We start from the raw sequence: 20,531 nt of genomic DNA, 5'->3' as shown, positions 1-20,531 counted from the left end.
ACTCAGCATTTTCTCACCTCAGTCCAGCACCGTGACAGCTTGGGCACCCCAGGGAGAGGCTGCATCACCACTGGCCTTGCTGACATGTGTCATTCCCACAGCACTTGGCCAGCCAGATCACAGAACCACTTCCTACAGCCCCCAGAGCAGGATGGGCTGGGAGCTGGGAGCCCACGCAAAAGGGGACACTTGACATTGAATTTAAAACCTTTCTGTGCTTACCTGGTAACCTCACCTCTGATGGGCATTTGGGATAAAAGGTTATTTCCCAGATGTGGGGGATGTGGCCAAGCCAGTTGTCCTCTGTGCAAGGTGATACAAGACGTCCACCCTGTATGCGGTTCCCCCAGCCCCACCCTGCTGGAGGAGAAAGTTGAGAGGACGTGAGCACTGGCTGACCTGCGAGCTGGATCCACGCACTCAGAGGCCCCTCACCCCCTCCTCTGTCCTTGGAATATACATTCTTCCCATCACTCGCACAGTGAGAGCTGGTCCAAGGATGCAGCCTTGAGAGAGTAATGTGTACACGACTGGACGGTGTATGTTACTGAACGCAATTAAGGCCTCTATATAAAATTTTAAGATTCCAGTGGGCAGATGCAGAGACCTACTCTACCAAGACAAGCCTCATAAGTTCCCTTGTTTATTAAATCTGCCACCTACCACTGTGGAGGGGCCTGGCTCTTTCTTGCCCTCTGTGTATGGGAGTCAGTTATCAACCCAACACCCACTCACCCTCCCAGCTCCAACTGCCCTTGTCACTCTCCCTTCTTAGGCACTGCCTTGCAAAGGCACATGGACACCCAGTCCAGAGCAGCTGGAAACCCGGAAGAGACCTACTCACAGCAACCTGGATGGATTGTTAAAACATGGTTCTGAGTGAAGAAAAAAAAAAAAGCACACCTATTGACATAAATTAAAAATGCATAGGACTTCCATGGTGGCGCAGTGGTTAAGAATCTGCCTGCCAATGCAGGGGATAAGGGTTCGAGCCCTGGTCCCGTAAGGATCCCACGTGCAGTGGAGCAACTAAGCCCGTGTGCCACAACTACTGAGCCTGTGCTCTAGAGCCCACGAGCCACAACTACTGAGCCCGTGCATCTAGAACCCATGCTCTGCAACAAGAGAAGCCACTGCAACGAGAAGCCCGCACACCACAATGAAGAGTAGCCCCCGCTCACCACAACTAGAGAAAGCCCGCCCGCAGCAACAAAGACCCAACACAGCCAAAAATAAATAAATTTTTTTAAAAAATACATTCACCCCAAACAATAAACATTTTACAAGAATACATACCAACAAAAAGGTATATATTAAACACACAAAATAGTTGCTTACGGAGATTAGGGGTGCAGGGGAGTCAGGAGTGACAAATGGGAATTTAAGAAATTAAAACATAATAAAAATAAAGCACCCTAACTCCTCAGCTCTCACCTTCTTGCCCTATTCAGATACCTAAGGGGATACGCAGCTGTCCAGAGCCGTCCCTAGCTTTTTGGTGCCCTTCTCCTTTCCTGTGGACTACCCCCCTTCCCCATTAGTCCCTCTTGTCTTCCTCCAAGACCCCCAATACGAAAACCAGTGTCTTTACCCATTTAATTCATGGATATCTTCCTTCTCTCTCTCTTTTTCACCCCTCTCCTTTCTAAGTCTCTGACCTCTGCAACTATATCCTGACCCTTCCCCCAGGCCCATCACCACCCTTCCGCAGAGAGACTCTCATCCTGATGAGACCCCGATGGGACATAAAACTAGCAAAATAGTCCAGAAGACCTTTGCTTTGCCTACCTGCCTGCCTTCTCTTTTCCCTCTCCCTCCCTCCCTCCTTCCCTCTCTCCCACTCCCTTTCTCTTTCTCTCCCCTTGGGACCCACCGGAAGCGGAAGCAGTAACCCCTCCAGGACTCCCCTGGGGAGCTCCTCCCCTTCCGTCCTAATCTCAAAGTCCAGCTGGTGAGTGAGCAGTGGAGCCCTTCCTCAGACCTGCTTCCACGGGGATTTGCTGCCTGACTGGGAGAGATGACTCTAGCCTGGAGACATTTGCTGAGAGCTTTGTACCTGGAGACCTCAACTCCCAGGACTCCCAAGACACGCCCTTCCCCCAAAGGTGAGTGGAAACCAGAGGGACGTGGGTCAGCAGAGGGTCAGCGAGAGGGGAAGGGCTGAGCTCTGGAGCCTGTTGCCTGGAATTCTGGAATGTTAGACCCGGATAGGGTCTTAGAGACAAGTCAACTAAGACCTGTGAGCTAGACCTCACCTTGTCAGACCCACTGCCCCCTTCTCCTGTCCAATATTTTGTAATGCTTCCTTTCGTCCTGAAATGAAATTCATGGATAATAAAACCTGACTATACACAATTTCAAAATAAAAACAGTCGCACTAACATAAAGAAGAAAGAAAAAGAAAGAAGTTCAAAATAATAAAGTATTAACTGTAGTATACAGATGCTTGAGGATAACTATTTTAAAAAACATAAAGCATTTTCACAAATTTCCACCAGGCCTCCAGAAAGTGGTACCACCCCCTCAATTACTAACAAGGAAACAGCCTCAGAGAAGTGTAGTCATTTACCCAAAGTCATTCAAGCCAGGTCTAGACCCTGAGCCCTCTTCTTCCACTCAGACTCTCCTCTTTCTCCAGCAGTAACAGACCTGGGGTAGCCAGGTCTGGTGGTGGCGTCATGTGCCTATCTTGTTTCACTAGGAGCTTACCACCTACTCACCAACTTCCCTGCTGCAAACTCGAGCGTAAGTAGGCATTTGCACACTGATGTGTCATAGTGGGACCCTGTGCCCCACAGGCCCCGAACAAACAGAGGGGACCCTTTTCCATTGCCCATCATGATCAATTTTATCTTCATTCTCTCCTCATCTTTCCTTTTCCTATCTCCTTCCTTCCTCTTCCGTTTGCTTTTTTCCTCCTTAACAATTGCAATTCTTTGAAACTTAATACATATCTGATGCTTTAAATGCATTATCTCCTCTCATCTTCAACCAAACTTCTTAGGGAGTACTATTATCCCATTTCACAGATGAGGAGACAGAAGAATAAAGGATAATTAAGAAATTTGGTCAAAGGCAGAAACATAGAAGTGGCAACTTGGGGTTCAAAGCCAGGTCTGTCTGGCCCCAAAGTCAGAGCGATTCCACCAGGCCCTTTCTTACCCACCCTTTTTCCAATCCTGTTTGGATTTGTCTTTTCCCCTAGTCATGGGTCTTTCTCCAGAACACTATTTAACTCCAACATTTCCTGAGAAGGAGCTAGAATTATACCCAGAGTCTTATGCTCGGTAAAGAGGATGCTATCCTAAAAGTACCGGTTGTTGACAAAGTAAGAGAAAATGCCCTCTCTGCTGCCTCTTCCCCTTTCCTACCCCTACCCTGAGGGTTGTGGAGCTGGGCTGATGGTGGGAGCAGGAGATGGGAAATGGCAGGTGAGGCTCGGTGCCTGGAGATCTTGATCAACTCACTGAGGACCCCTTCACGTGGCTCCACCAAGGACACTACAGGGGAAAAGTAATCTTGCAAACCCAGCACACGTAGATATGGATGTCATACTTTTTACCTGGTCTTTCCAAAACCTTTGGGACTTGGCTTCTACTTTCTTACCTACTAGTCCTAAATACCTGCCTGCTTGTTTGTTCATCCAAACACACACTCATTGAACACACCCTTCTTAAGAATCTGCGGGGTGCAAATAGACATTAGGCAATAAGTATGTGAGGACCTACCCACACCTGAGCAAAACAAAATCTCAGCCCTTACGTATCCCAGTGGGGGAGACTGAGCACAAACAGATAAACAGGTAAATATGTAAAATCTGAAATCCAGTCGAGATACATGCTGTAAATCAAACCAAATCATGGTGAGGCAATAGAAAAATAAAATGGGCGGAGGGGGAGGCAGGGGCCATGTTAGACAGGAAGATCACCTGGTGTTAAAAGCTGTCAGATATGCAAAAATAAAAATGTGTCACAGGACTTCCCTGGCAGTCCCGTGGTTAAGACTCCGAGCTTCCACTGCAGGGGGCGAGGGTTCAATCCCTGGTTGGGGAACTGAGATCCTGCATACCTCATGGTGCAGCCAAAAGAAAGAGTATGTCACAATCCTTGTAGAACCCCTGCATGTATATTATGTGATATATGTGTGCATACAATGTTCAGCCTTACCTCTGTTTGATAGGCACAATCACTTTAGGCTATGTCCACAAAGTTACAGAAGCAATTTGTTTTCAGGATAAAAGAATGGAGAAAATATCTCAGCCATGCCTTCTTTCTTACTAATTAGCTAAAGATTATTAAATTTATAACATGTCTAGGCAGGTGGGGTATATGCTCAAACATACCATTTTGCTATCACCTGCCTTCTCTCCCACAAGGAGGGGTGCCCAGGAGGGCAAGTGGATTGCAAATAACACCCATTTCCAGCTGAGAAACGTCCCAAGCCTCCTGCAAAGTCTTTTCTAAGAAAAACATTCAAATTAGCCCTAAGGGTAGGTGTCCCACCTGCCCCTCCAGGTCATCCTTGCGGCCATCTGCGGACTGAGCTAAGCCCAACAGAGGGCCAGGAGGGGCTCAGAGAAGGCCTGCCCCCAAAAGTACCAAAGGAAGGCTGGAGCCACCAGCCTGGGAATCAGGCAGAGCTCTTGCTGGTGAACAATGGCATCTGGCCCTGGTTTACTTAGGGAAAAGGACATTTATTGGAAGGATACAGAGGGAAGGTGGGAGGGGCTATAAGAATCAATAGGATGGTGAGGAGGTGGGCAGGACTGGACGTGCAAAGATACCAGGGAAAGCCCCGTGGAAACAGCAGGAACTCCAGGCAGGAACAGCCTCGGAAGCACATCATGGCTCTAATGAGGACCTCCAGCTAGTCCCTCCACCCGGGTCCTTGGCTCAAGACTTCAGATCCAGAAGCGGGGACATCTGATTCACCCTTCAGAGGTCTCACGCCCTTCCCTTGGCTTCCCTGGCGGGAGACAGGCAGCTGGTATCATTATCCGGTCACTCAGAGCACACAGTTCAATCAAGGCTGAACATCCTCCGTAACTTCCTGCAGACTGTGGGACAGTTTATGAAGGGAGAAAGGAGGTGGCCTCAGGCCCTCAGCCCCATGGGGGGTGAGGGTGGGACCTCAAAGCTGCGAACACGTCACGTTTAATCACGGCCTCAGCTCTAAGGTAAGGGATAAAATCTTCCTCTCCTAACTCGCTGGCTAGCCCGAGTATCAGATGAGATACACAAAGTGACAAGCTTTTTTAAAGTGACCTAATATGCTATGCAGAAATAAGACATCGTTAGCACTTTAATAAATTCCCTTAATGTTCTACCAAGTATGTCCATTGTGTATTTTCAAATATTTTATAACCTTTTTTTTATTTGAAAGAGTCACAGGCTCTTAATAAATATCCACCCTGTGTTGAAAGCTGGTTGTGGATATTAGAAAAATCTTCGTCATTAGAAAGAGAATTTCCCCTAGAATTTTCAAATGTCTACAAAAACTGATTTCTCTCACTTACCTTGCCCAACAGGCTTTCACTTTTTGATACTATGATTTGGGGGGAAAGAACACAGAGCTAAGGTGACTTGTCTGTTGTGGAACTCTGTTGGTGAGAATTAGGCGGCTGGAAAATTAAATCTAGTTACCCACTTGGCAAGAGTGGTGGTGGTCTCCAAACCGAACCATCTTTTTATTTGAAGTAGAGTTGGTTTACAATATTGTGTAAGTTTCAGGAGTACAACAAAGTGATTCAGTTATACATGTATCTTTTTTTTCAGATTCTTTTCCATTATAGATTATTACAAGATATTGAATATAGTTCCCTGTGCTATACAGTAAATCCCTGTTGTGTAGCTATTTTACATAAAGTGATGTGTATCTATTAATCCTATACTCCTAATTTATTCCTCCCCCTCCCTGCCCCAAATGCCATCTTTAAATGTCTTGAGTTGTTCAGATGAATTGAGTGGAAGTTGATGAATTTAATGAATTTAATGAAAATCATTAGCTGTCATCCATGTTCAGCATCAGGCTTAAAAAGGCAACATCAGACCAGCCAAAATGATAAAACAGGGACAAAAAAAAATTTCTATGCCGAAATAGACGTGGGATTCAGTTTTATTAACCCAGATTTCATTATCCCTTCCCTGACCCCCTTGGTGCTGTCTTCTCCCCACCACCACTAGCCCCATACTCCCGGGCCCCAGGCGTGCAAACAGGCAGGTGCACACACGCGCACACACAATTTCCAGGAGCCCAAGAGAAGCTTTATCAACCCTCAACTCTATGTCACCCTCAAAACATAGGCTATTTTGAATAAAGAATGCAGGCAACTATCAACATGTTTAGGTTCGAATTTCTTCCAGCAAATAATGAAAACTGAAGCATTTTCTTTCTTTTTGTCAATCAACTATTATATGTACTGTTATTTTTGAGTTTGGGTTGTTTAGGGAGAGAGGTTTTCAGCTGTTTGAAGATGTTGTCTAGACTTTTTTTCTTTTTTTATCAAAGTACAGTTGATTGACAATACTATATTAATTTCAAGTGTGCAACATAGTGATTCAATATTTTTATAGATAATACTCCATTTAAAGTTATAGTGAAATACTGGCTATATGCCCTGTGCTGTACAATATATCCTTGTACCTTATTTATTTTATACATAGTAGTTGCACCTCTTCATCCCCTACCCCTACCTGGCCCCTCCCCGTCATCCTTCTCCCCACTGGTAACCACTAGTTTGTTCTCTATATCTCTGAGTCTGTTTCTGTTTTGTCATAGTCATTCATTTGTTTCATTTTTTGGATTCTACATACAATTGTGAGATGTAATCTAGACTTATTTCACTTACTGACATGATTTTTCCTACTTGCTTGCTAATCTTCCTTCCTTCCATCCTTCCTTCCTTCCTGAGAGCAGAATTTTATGTATTTCATTTTGAGCACTCATTCAGCCATCATATTCCTATCAGTTTAGTGAATAAACAAATGAATGAATGAATATACCTAACTTGACCATTTAAAATTCAAGCTTTTCTTTATCAAATTTTTCCAACTCTCTTTCTTCCCCCTCCAGACTTTCATAATTTCCTGTAACTTTGAAGTCAAGAGACCTTTCAGCCTCCTCAATGGGTAACTCCAATTTTGCAGATAGGAAAATGAGACTGCAGGAGTGAAGAGAATTCGAATTCTTAGAAACACTCAGAATTTTTTTTCCCCATATTAGAACAGTAACTAATGTAGAGAGACACAATGAAAAGCTTTTGAAAAGGTGAAATTCTCAGAAAACTTAGCTATTATTTTTTGGGTCATTTCTATGTATGGATAGCCAAAAGCCACTTGCTTTTAAAGTAAGAGCAAATTAATGACATTCGTGATTATTTAGAGCAGAAAAGTGGATGAGCTTTCTCTGAAAGAAAGAGAGTCAGTGTCATTACTTTCCAGATTCATTTAAAAACACAATTGTTCATTGTGTTTCTCAGGAGGGTGACTTTATAGCCACACAAAACACCAACATTACATCCATGGATTCAAACCATCATGCTGAACAAGAGACATCATCTCCTCAGCTCTCTCCACCTGTAAAATTTTCTCGATACTGACCTTGAATCCTCAAAATTAGCAGCATTCTTTTCTAAGAGTACTTATAAGGTTTCTAGATATCTCTTCCAGTGCCGATGTTCTCTGATTCTATTATTCCATCCCACTGCTATAGAGGGGTCAAAATCTGTGCTGGCGGAGGAGGATGGAGGTGGCCAGGGAATGAGCGAAACGGTACCAGGCTGGGAGTCAGAAACTGGGAGTTTTGTTCTTGTTCTGCAGCTAACTAGCTTGGTGATCTTAAACAAATTAATTTACCACTTTAGGCTGGTTTCTACATCTATAAAATGAGCATTTTGACCACCCCCCCCCCAAAAAAAACTAAGCTTCCTTCTAGCTCCAAATATTTAATGATTCCTCTGGCTCAGCTTATCTTTTCTTTGCCATGGTCTTGTGTTGTCATGGACTTCAGGTTGTGTTTTACAGGAAGGTTTTGTCTTCCAGATCTCCTTGCATGTATTTATTATTATAGTACATGGCCTAGCACCTCTCTCTCCTCATCCCCTACAAGAATAGTCAAAAGCCATTCGTTCTTTGTTTATTGGAGCCAACCCAGTACTGGGAACTGGGCTAGGCACTGGGATTCAGGGACTAGGAAGGTCAAAGCTTAGAAAGCACCTCTATTGACAGAGGATGGGCTCCTGCAACCCCCGGCCCTGGCAGAAGTTTGAACTGAACAGAGAGTTACAGTCCATACAGGCGGCAGAGGGAGGAACTTCTCAAGCTTGTGAGGGACCCAGGTGGGAGAAACCATGACTTCCCCCAGTATCCTCTGTGCCTTCCCTGACTAGATTTGAGAGGAGCTCTCTTTTTTTCTCCAGAAAATTCATTATTTTTTAATTTTTATTTTTAATTTGATTGAAGTATAGTTGATTTACAATGTTGTGTTAATTTCTGCTGTACAGCAGTGACTCAGTTATACACATATATTCTTTTACGTATGCTTTTCCATTATGGTTTATCACGCGATATTGAATATAGTTCCCTGTGCAGTACAGTAGGACCTTGTTGTTTAAGAAAATTCATTACTGGGACTTCCCTGGTGGTCCAGCGGCTAGGACTCTGCACTCTCACTGCCGAGGGCCTGGGTTCAATCCCTGGTCAGGGAACTAATATCCTACAAGCCGCGTGGCACAGCCAAAAAAAGAAAATTCATTATTAAGATACCTCAGTTTGGGGCCTGAGCTCACTGGCCTGGTGACGTCAGAGGCTGGAAAATTCCACCATCCGGTCCCACTCAGAGCCTCCGTTTTGAATATGCAGACTTCGTAACCGAGATGCACCTGCGCAGAGCACCAATTACCTCACCTTCTTCCCTACCTCCGATTACCTTTCCCCACATCTAAGACCACTCTGCTTATTCCATAAATATCCCAACTGGGGAGGCAGTTCTGAGGCTTGTCCTCCAGTCTCCTCGCTTGGCTGCCTTGTGAGTAAAACTCTTTCTGAGCTGTTAAAAAAAAAAGAAAAAGATACCTCAGTTTTAAATCCAAAGGGTGATTTAAATAAGAAATAAACAAAAGTGCCTCAGGACTTTGATTCAGGTAACCATAGATGATTCTTACGAACGTGCCTGTGTGATGTTTAGCTGAGGACACTAACTCACTTCACTTTCAGCAGGTGCTTTCTGGACATCAGTAACCAAGCTCGGCCTTCATACGAAGCCCAGCATGCCTCCGTGTGACTTCACACCTGAAAGATACCAGGTGAGAGTAAGAGCTTTAGGAATACCCCAACGAGGTGGTTCTTCTTGGGAGGGCTCAAGTAGTTGCTTCCTCAAGAAGGACCCACAGACGGCCCTGCCTGCCCCTGAGCCATCCATCTCAGATGTCCTATCCCTTAAGTCACTGGGAGCTTCTGAACTCTCTTACCCCATTCAGTGGCATTGCATGAGTTGGTTTGTGTGTGAGACAGAGACAGACAGAGGCAGAGATGGAGAGACAAAACAGAAGGAGACAGAGAATACAAGGAAGAGACTGTCCATGACAATATACGTATCACAGGGATGTAGGCATAGATGTACTCACACAAAGAAATACATAGATCACAAATGTGAAGGCTCACATTTTATTCTATCTCATATGTCAATGCATAATCTGACCTTCCTGAGTCCTCCACCAAAAAATATAAAGTTATCATTTTGCTCTCAGGCTAATAAATATTGAACTCATTCTCTCTCTCCCTCTCTGTGTCTCTGTCTCTCTCCCTCTCTCCCCAACACCCCTTCATCCTACATAATATTCATAAGTTAGAAACTGTAGAATTAATAGAGTCAGGAGGGACCCACAGAGAAGAGAACTATAGGACAGAGGCTTTGTAATTAAAGACATAAACACCACAAACACTTCATTCTTTTATTCTCAAAAAAAAAACTACAGAGGAAAAAAACCACATTACTTCAGACATTTACTTCCAAAGTCTTTTACTTTTTTTCACAGCTAGAATTAATTCAAAGCCAAGGCTTTCCATTGAGAGGTAGAAAATTCCAGCCCCCTTCTCCATGTTTGATCTAGAAAGGGATTAAAGGGCCACACGAATAATTTCCTCCACTTGAGAGGAAGGACCTGGGTGTCTGTCCTGCAAGGAGGTCACTGGGCAAAGAGCTGCCCTGATGGGCGAGGGCAGCAGCCCTGTGCTGGGTTGGTGGGGAGGCCAGGCCCTGCTATATGGACCTGCTAGTGATGTTGTAAGCAATGTGGGGATGAGGAAGATGTTAAACACTTAAATCTTGCCTACCTACAGTCCCTTGCCTATGATCGAGTCCTGGAGATCCACAAGCAACATCTTTCTCCTGTGCTGACAGCCTATTTCTCAGAGCCCTTGTTGCTCCACCAGGGGCACATGGAGTGGCTCTTTGATTACGAAGGAAACAGATACCTGGATTTCTTTTCTGGGATTGTCACTGTCAGTGTTGGTCACTGCCACCCGTGAGTATCCTTAATATTCTGGCATTTTCATTCCAGAAAAATATACAGAAAACAGGCTAATGATCATGTTCGTGATTCAGAACCTCAGTTAAGGGGGGCACTTCAAGATGGCATAGGAGTAAGACGTGGAGATCACCCTCCTCCCCACAAAAAACACAAAAATACATCTACATGTGGAACAACTCCTACCGAACACCTACTGAATGCTGGCAGAACACCTCAAACTTCCCAAAAGGCAAGAAACTCCCCCGCGTACCTGGGTAGGGAAAAAGAAAAAAGAAAAAACAGAGACAAAAGAGTAGGGACGGGACCCACACCAGTGGGAGAGAGCTGTGAAGGAGGAAAGGTTTCCACACACTAGGAGCCCCTTCGCAGGCGGAGACTGCGGGTGGCAGAGGGGGGAAGCTTCAGAGCCATGGAGGAGAGCCCAGCCACAGGGGTGCGGAGGGCAAAGCGGAGAGATTCCCGCACGGAGGATCAGTGCCGACCAGCACTCACCAGCCCGAGAGGCTTGTCTGCTCAGCCGCCGGAGCGGGCGGGGCTGGGAGCTGAGGCTCGGGCTTCGGTGCTAGCTGGGAGGGAGTCTGGGAAAAAGTCTGCAGCTGCCGAACAGGCAAGAGACTTTTTCTTGCCTCTTTGTTTCCTGGTGCGTGAGGAGAGGGGATTCAGAGCGCCGCCTAAACGAACTCCAGAGACGGGCACGAGCCGCGGCGATCAGTGCGGACCCCAGAGGCGGGCATGAGACGCTAAGGCTGCTGCTGCCGCCACCAAGAAGCCTGTGTGCGAGCACAGGTCACTCTCCACACCGCCCCTCCCGGGAGCCTGTGCCGCCCGCCACTGCCAGGGTCCCGTGATCTGGGGACAACTTCCCCGGGAGAACGCACGGCGCGCCACACACTGGTGCAACGTCACGCTGGCCTCTGCCGCCGCAGGCTCGCCCCGCCCCTCCGTACCCCTCCCTCCCCCCCGCCTGAGTGAGCCAGAGCCCCCGAAGCAGCTGCTCCTTTAACCCCGTCCTGTCTGGGCGAAGAACAGACGCCCTCAGGCGACCTACACGCAGAGGCGGGTCCAAATCCAAAGCTGAACCCCGGGAGCTGTGCAAACAAAGAAGAGAAAGGGAAATCTCTCCCAGCAGCCTCAGGAGCAGTGGATTAAATCTCCACAATCAACTTGATGTACCCTGCATCTGTGGAATACCTGAATAGACAACGAATCATCCCAAAATTGAGGCAGTGGACGTTGAGAGCAACTGTAGACTTGGTGTTTGCTTTCTGCATCTAATTTGTTTCTGGTTTTATGTTTATCTTAGTTTAGTATTTAGAGCTTATTATCATTGGTAGATTTGTTTATTTATTTTTTTTAATTAATTTATTTATTTATATTTATTTTTGGCTGTGTTGGGTCTTCGTTTCTGTGCGAGGGCTTTCCCCAGTTGCAGCGAGCAGGAGCCACTCTTCATCGCGGTGTGTGGGCCTCTCACTATCGCGGCCTCTCTTGTTGCAGAGCACAGGCTCCAGACGCGCAGGCTCAGCAGCTGTGGCTCACAGGCCTAGCCGCTCCACGGCATGTGGGATCCTCCCAGATCAGGGCTCGAACCAGTGTCCCCTGCACTGGCAGGCAGACTCCCAACCACTGCGCCACCAGGGAAGCCCCTAGATTTGTTTACTGATTTGGTTGCTCTCTTCTTTCTTTCTTTCTTTTTATTACTTTTAATTTTTTAATTTTTAATAATTTTTAGTTTTTTATTTTAATAACTTTATTTTATTTTATTTCCTTCTTTCTTTCTTTTTTTTTCTCCATTTTCTTCTGAGCCATATGGTTGACAGGGTCTTGGTGCTCCTGCCAGGTGTCTAGGCCTGAGCTTATGAGGTGGGAGAGCTGAGTTCAGGACATTGGTCCACCAGAGACCTCCCAGCCCCACGTAATATCAAAAGGCAAAAACTCTCCCAGTGGTCTCCATCTCAATGCTAAGACCCAGCTCCACTCAACGACCAGCAAGTTACAGTGCTGGACACACCATGCCAAAAAACTAGCAAAACAGGAACACAAACCCATGCATTAGCAGAGAAGCTGCCTAAAATCATAATAAGTTCACAGACACCCCAAAACACACCACCGGACGTGGTCCTGCCCACCAGAAAGACAAGATCCAGCCTCATCCACCAGAACACAGGCACCAGTCCCCTCCACCAGGGAGCCTACACAATTCACTGAACCAACCTTACCCACTGAGGGCAGACACCAAAAACAATGGGAACTATGAACCTGCAGCCTGTGGAAAGGAGATCCCAAACACAGTAAGTTAAGCAAAATGAGAAGAAAGAGAAATACACAGCAGATGAAGGAGCAAGGTAAAAACCCACCAGACCAAACAAACGAAGAGGAAATAGGCAGTCTAACTGAAAAAGAATTCAAAGTAATGATAGTAAATGTGATCCAAAATCTTGGAAATAGAATGGAGGAAATACAAGACATGTTTAACAAGGACCTAGAAGAACTAAAGAGCAAACAAACAATGATGAACAACACAATAAATGAAATTTAAAATTCTCTAGAAGGAATCAATAGCAGAATAACTGAGGCAGAAGAACAGAGAAGTGACCTGGAAGATACAATAGTGGAAATAACTACTGCAGAGCAGAATAAAGAAAAAAGAATGAAAAGAATTGAGGACAGTCTCAGAGACCTGTGGGACAACATTAAACGAGCCAACATTCGAATTATAAGGGTCCCAGAAGAAGAAGAGGAAAAAAAACTGAGAAAATACTTGAGGAGATTATAGTTGAAAACTTCCCTAATATGGGAAAGGAAATAATCAAGTCCAGGAAGTGCAGAGAGTCTCATACAGGATAAATCCAAGGAGAAACACACCAAGACACATATTAATCAAACTATCAAAAGTTAAATACAAACAAAAAATACTAAAAGCAGCAAGGGAAAAGCAACAAAATAACATACAAGGGAATCCCCGTAAGGTTAACAGCTTATCTTTCATCAGAAACTGCAAGCCAGAAGGGAGTGGCAGGACATATTTAAAGTGATGAAAGGGAAAAACCTACAACAAAGATTACTCTACCCAGCAGGATTTCATTCAGTTTCAATGGAGAAATTAAAACCTTTACAGACAAGCAAGAGCTAAGAGAATTCAGCACCACCAAAGCAGCTTTACAACAAATGCTAAAGGAACTTCTCTAGGCAGGAAACACAAGAGAAGGAAAAGACTTACAATAACAAACCCAAAACAATTAAGAAAATGGTAATAGGAACATACATATCAATAACTACCTTAAATGTAAATGGATTAAATGCTCCAACCAAAAGACATAGACTGGCTGAATGGATACCAAAACAAGACCCATATATGTGCTGTCTACAAGAGACCCACTTCAGACCTAGGGACACATACAGACTGAAAGTGAGGGGATGGAAAAAGATATTCCATGCAAATGGAAATCAAAAGAAACCTGGAGTAGCAATACTCATATCTGATAAAAGAGACTTTAAAATAAAGACTATTACAAGAGACAATAAGGACACTACATAATGATCAAGGGATCAATCCAAGAAGAAGATATAACAATTATAAATATTTATGCACCCAACATAGGAGCACCTCAATACATAAGGCAAATGCTAACAGCCATAAAAGGGGAAATCGACAGTAACACAATAATAGTGGGGATCTTTAACACCCCACTTTCACCAATGGACAGATGATCCAAAATGAAAATAAATAAGGAAACACAAGCTTTAAATGACACATTAAAAAAGATGGACTTAATTGATATTTGTAGGACATTCCATCCAAAAACAACAGAATACCCTTTTTTCTCAAGTGCCTGAGAACATTCTCCAGGATAGACCATATCTTAGGTCACAAATCAAGCCTTGGTAAATTTAAGAAAATTGAAATCGTATCAAGTATCTTTTCCAACCACAACGCTATGAGACTAGATATCAATTACAGGAAAAAATCTCTAAAAAATACAAGCACATGGAGGCTAAACAATACACTACTAAATAACCAAGAGATCATTGAAGAAATCAAAGAGGAAATAAAAAAATACCTAGAAACAAATGGCAATGAAAATATGATGACCCAAAACCTATGGGATGCAACAAAGGCAGTTCTAAGAGGGAACTTTATAGCAATACAATCCTACCTCAAGAAACAAGACACATCTCAAATAAACAACCTAACCTTACACCTAAAGCAATTAGAGGAAGAAGAGCAAAAAAACTCCAAAGTTAGCAGAAAGAAAGAAATCATAAAGATCAGATCCGAAATAAATGAAAAAGAAACGAAGGACATGATAGCAAAGATCAATAAAACTAAAAGCTGGTTCTTTGAGAAGATAAACAAAAGTGATAAACCACTAGCCAGACTCATCAAGAAAAAAAGGGAGAAGACTCAAATCAATAGATTTACAAATGAAAAAGGAGAAGCAACAACTGACACTGCAGAAATACAAAGGATCATGAGAGATTACTACAAGCAACTATATGACAATAAAATGGACAACCTGGAAGAAATGGAAAAATTCTTAGAAAAGCACAATCTCCCGAGACTGAACCAGGAAGAAATAGAATATATAAACAGACCAATCACAAGCACTGAAATTGAAACTGTGATTAAAAATCTTCCAACAAACAAAAGTTTAGGACCAGACGGCTTCACAGGCGAATTCTATCAAACATCTAGAGAAGGGCTAACACCTATCCTTCTCAAACTCTTCCACAATAGAGCAGAGGGAGGAACACTCCCCAACTCATTCTACGAGACCACCATCACCCTGATGCCAAAACCAGACAAAGATGTCACAAAGAAAGAAAACTACAGGCCAATATCACTGATGAACATAGATGCAAAAATCCTCAACAAAATACTAGCAAACAGAATCCAACAGCACCTTAAAAGGATCATACACCATGATCAAATGGGGTTTATCTCAGGAATGCAAGGATTCTTCAATATATACAAATTAATCAATGTGATATACCATACTAACAAATTGAAAGAGAAAAAACCACATGATCATCTCATTAGATGCAGAAAAAGTTTTTGACAAAATTCAACACCCATTTATGATAAAAACTCTCCAGAAAGTAGGCATAGAGGGAACTTACCTCAACATAATAAAGGCCATATATGACAAACCCACAGCCAACGTCATGCTCAACAGTGAAAAACTGAAACCATTTCCACTAAGATCAGGAGCAAGACAAGGTTGCCCACTCTCACCACTTTTATTCAACATAGTTTTGGAAGTTTTAGCCACAGCAATCAAAGAAGAAGAAGAAATAAAAGGAGTCCAGATCGGAATCAATGGAGAAAAGACAGCCTCTTCAATAAATGGTGCTGGGAAAACTGGACAGCTACGTGTAAAAGAATGAAATTAGAACATTCCCTAATACCATACACAAAAATAAACTCTAAATGGATTAAAGACCTAAATGTAAGGCCAGACACTATAAAACTCTTAGAGGAAAACATAGGCAGAACACTGCATGACATAAATCACAGCAAGATCCTTTTTGACCCACCTCCTAGAGAAATGGAAATAAAATCAAAAATAAACAAATGGGACGTAATGAAACTTCAAAGCTTTTGCACAGCAAAGGAAACCATAAACAAGACCAAAAGACAACCCTCAGAATGGGAGTAAATATTTACAAACGAAGCAACTGACAAAGGATTAATCTCCAAAATTTACAAGCAGCTCATGCAGCTCAATACCAAAAAAACAAACAACCCAATCCAAAAATGGACAGACGACCTAAATAGACATTTCTCCAAAGAATATATACAGATTGCCAACAAACACATGAAAGGATGCTCAACATGACTAATCATTAGAGAAATGCAAATCAAAACTACAATAAGGTATCACCTCATACCAGTCAGAATGGCCATCATCAAAAAATCTACAACAACAAATGCTGGAGAGGGTGTGGAGAAAAGGGAACCCTCTTGCACTGTTGGTGGGAATGTAAATTGATACAGCCACTATGGAGAACAGTATGGAGGTTCCTTAAAAATCTAAAAATAGAGCTACCATACGACCCAGCAATCCCACTACTGGGCATATACCCTGAGAAAACCATAACTCAAAAGGAGTCATGTACTACAATGTTCACTGCAGCACTATTTACCATAGCCAGGACATGGTAGAAATCTAAGCATCCATCCATCGACAGATGACTGGATAAAGAAGATGTGGCACATATATACAATGGAATATTACTCAGCCATAAAAAGAAATGAAATTTGAGTTATTTGTAGTGAGGTGGATGGACCTAGAGACTCTCATACTGAGTGAAGTAAGTCAGAAAGAGAAAAACAAATACCGTATGCTGCTAACACATATACAAGGGATCTAAAAAGAAAAAAAAAAAGGTTCTGAAGAACCTAGGGGCAGGACAGGAATCAAGATGCAGACATGCAGAATGGACTTGAGGACACGGGGAGGGGGAAGGGTAAGCTGAGACGAAGTGAGAGAGTGGCATGGACATATATACACTACCAAATGTAAAACAGCTAGCTAGTGGGAAGCAGCTGCACAGCACAGGGAGATCAGATCAGTGCTTTGTGACCACCTAGAGGGGTGGGATAGGAAGGGTGGGAGGGAGACGCAAGAGAGAGGAGATATGGGGATATATGTATATGTATAGCTGATTCACTTTGATATAAAGCAGAAACTAAGACACCATTGTAAAGCAATTATACTCCAACAAAGATGTTAAAAAAAAAAAAAAAAAAGAACCTCAATTAAAAATTCTTTCTCCTTAGGTGCATTCTGGTTTACAGCTAACATGCTCCCTGCTATTTCCTGGGTAACAAAAAAAAATCTTAACGTTGTCCTTTACCTTTTCTTGACAATTCAAGATTTTGTCATCCTCATGGCACGTGCAGTGGGGCCTGTACCATGTGATTGGAGTGTGGCTGTGAGTATGTGTGTCCTCAGTTAACTACAGCTTTCCAAAGAGAGGGAATGCACTGAGGAAAAGGCAGAGAAGAAGGGAAAGGCCAGTGGTTCTCAGAGAACACGGAGCAGGTGGCAGGTGGGAGATGATGAGAGATGAGAAATCACTTCTAGCTCTTCTTCATCAACTTCGAGCCATGAAGGAGGAAAGAAAGGATTATAAGAGAAAGATGTAACCAGAGCTCGAAATTTACACCGGCAATGGATGGCTCCATTAATCTTGAGATTTTCTGTGACCTTGATTATCAGCCCACACACACAGATGTCCTGGGCAGATCCTTCTTTTGTCTTTTTGGTTTGGGTGCAGCCATCTAATTTTCAGGTCTATTCTGGCTTGCCTTTAATAATCTGACCAATAAAACTCATAGTACGTGGGACAAAAATAAAGCGGCAAGTCTAAATAAATTGTGTAGGTTCAGGCCCTTCTGTGGAAGCAAGGGCAAAAGGTCTTCTCCACAAGCACCCGTCAGGCCGTGAGGAGTGAGTTAAACCTCCTGGTCCAGCTCTCACCCATTCCTCCCATAGCCTTTTCCTTCCTGTTTGCATCTTCAGGAGGCACTAGTCCCATACCAGGTCCTGAGGAGCATGCAAAATAAATTTCAGAAGCAGTTTAAAACATAGGACAAACATGCATGAAGTAAGTAAACAATGAAGTAGAGAACACATTTAAACATTCACATTGAATCCTCCCAATAACATGCAACATTGTGCCTGTGAATCAACAACTCCCACTGGCTCTCATGCCCTTGGTGCTTCTCCTGATCTCCCCCTGACCTTTCAGCTGGTCCCTCTGACCCCCTAACTCTGGGTGTCTCGGGCTCTTTCCTGAGCCCTCTGCTCTTCTCTCTATACTCCCTTCGGCTCTCATGCCCTTGGTGCTTCTCCTGATCTCCCCCTGACCTTTCAGCTGGTCCCTCTGACCCCCTAACTCTGGGTGTCTCGGGCTCTTTCCTGAGCCCTCTGCTCTTCTCTCTATACTCCCTTCATCTCTTATCATTTCCCCCATAGAATTGGCCCCACCCCATCTCCCCACGTCTGCTCATTTAGTTGCTACATTTTCAGCAGCCTCACCCAACTCTTCAGCCTTGGCCTCCCACCAAGCTGTGATAATAGCTCTAAGACACCTAAAGTGGGCTCTAAGATGCCCCATATTTCCCACAGCCTCCAGGACACCCCTGACCATGATATTCCACCATCGGCTGAAATTCGACATTGCCAAGACCAAATCCACCATGCTTTCCACAAAACTCTTTCTATTCACACATTCATTTATTCAAGGAGCACATATGAGCCACCTCCTCTGCAAAAGTCCTTGCTAGGAGCTGGGTAGTTAAGACAACCGACTGTGTTTCTCAACCAATCCTGGGATTTCCCCAATATTACAGGCAAGAATATTGAAGTCATCTTTGACTCTTTTCTGCCTTTCATTCCGTATAACCAACCTGACACCAAGGTCTAGTTTTCCCTCTGCTGAAATGCCTCTTCTAGTAACCCCTCTCACTAATTCCCAGTAGCCCCAGTCTCCTAGGAGCTCTGCTCCTCCCACACCTGGAAGGCTACCATGCCCTCCCAGCTGGCCTCACCATTACCAGTCTTACCCCTCCATTCTACCCTCTTGTGACTCTCAGATTTACTTTGCTAAACAATGCTCTTGTCAAGTGTCTCTTCTATTTAAGAGTTTATTGATACTCCACCATTTTCCAAAGTGAGTTCTGTGGGACACTGATCACAGGAGAGGTTCATTGGTAAAGTGTCCCATTAGAAAGTAAGGTTGGGAAACACTTTAAACTCTATCTCCCTCCTGAGGAGACACAGTGCACATTAGCCTATTAAAGGTACTGAGAAGTCCTGCCGTAAAGAAATCTGATCTGGTATTTCTCAAAATTGTTTAGCCACTGAACTGATGATTTTTTTTTTGGTATGCCAGTTATTAATAAAAACAGAATTAGTGTGTAACAGACTTTGGCAATTGCTCTCCTTTAGATCAAGTTCAAACACCTTGGCCTGTCTATTTGAAGCATTCCAAGTCAAGTCCCACCTACCTGTCTACCCATAATGCCTACTACCCTTCAACATGAACCTTCGGATCCTTCACAGAATGTGGTTACACAGTCAGTGTTCATCAACGCTGACCACTACTAAGACCCAAATGTTGGAATCTTCTTTAAAGGAAAAACTGTTGATCTTTTAAACATGTGCTTGATGGATCTATAATTCTTTAGAATAAAATGGGAAGACACTCAGGCTTACTTCTAGTTGTCTCTATTTTCCAAACTGTTCAAAGTGTAGTTAATAAGAAAATCTAGTTAGAAGAGATTGTAAGTTCAACTTCCTTCTATACTAGGAATTTCTCTTTTAAAATCCCCAGCACAAAAGTCTCCTTTTGAACACTTCTCTTGGTGAGGAATTCATTACATTTTGAGGCAACACATCCCATTGCCAGATACCCCTGGTGGTTAGAGAAGCTCTTTCTTGTGTGGGGATGAAATCAGCCTCTTGAAACTCTTTGAGAAATAGCCGTGGGTTTGAGTTCAATGGCCTGTGTTGTGTTGGGAGAGACATGCCCGCTGGCACTGTGGGTAACTCTGCTCTTCTGTTTATCCAGGAAAGTAAACGCAGTGGCACAAAAGCAGCTTGGCCGCCTATGGCACACAAGTGCCGTCTTCTTCCACCCTCCGATCCACGAATATGCAGAGAAGCTTTCAGCGCTTCTTCCTGAGCCTCTGAAGGTCTGATGCTTCCAGTTCAAAGGGATAGGAGTCTCATGATCCCAGGGAAGCTGGCCTAGGAAACGAGAGTATGGGTGGGAATCTGGTCTGTGCATTGAACATCCAAAATGAGTGCACTAGTGGCCATATCGGAAAGCACTCTAGGAGAAGAAAGGAATTGATGAATTACTGGTGAAACCAACCGATGTTCGCTTCGTCAGTTCCAAATATCTGCCTCTCCTTGGTCACTCTCCTCACCACCACATCTTTGCAGAAATCACTTAGCGGGAGCCCCAGGCTTCCTGACACTCTCCTCTG

General features: G+C 43.8%; 1 protein-coding gene across 2 annotated transcripts in view; it reads left to right on the top strand.

Annotated features, from left to right (window-relative positions):
* Nucleotides 1-83: 83 nt before the first annotated feature.
* Nucleotides 84-20,531, top strand: part of AGXT2 (alanine--glyoxylate aminotransferase 2) — a 49,527-nt gene continuing 29,079 nt past the window's right edge. Inside the window, exons 1-4 of one of the 2 annotated variants that reach the window (XM_082382380.1) lie at nt 84-2,105; nt 9,213-9,301; nt 10,338-10,522; nt 20,111-20,234. In XM_082382380.1, the coding sequence (XP_082238506.1) occupies nt 2,018-2,105; nt 9,213-9,301; nt 10,338-10,522; nt 20,111-20,234 (486 nt within the window). In that variant the 5' untranslated portion in view covers nt 84-2,017. The remainder of the gene's footprint in view (nt 2,106-9,212; nt 9,302-10,337; nt 10,523-20,110; nt 20,235-20,531) is intronic. The other variant, XM_082382381.1, reaches the window with a different exon arrangement.

The sequence above is a fragment of the Balaenoptera borealis genome (genome assembly GCF_965194805.1).
Source record: "Balaenoptera borealis genome assembly, chromosome: 2".
NCBI lineage: Eukaryota > Metazoa > Chordata > Mammalia > Artiodactyla > Balaenopteridae > Balaenoptera > Balaenoptera borealis.
Note: the sequence above shows the minus strand (reverse complement) of the source record. Positions and strands in the feature narration are given on the sequence as shown.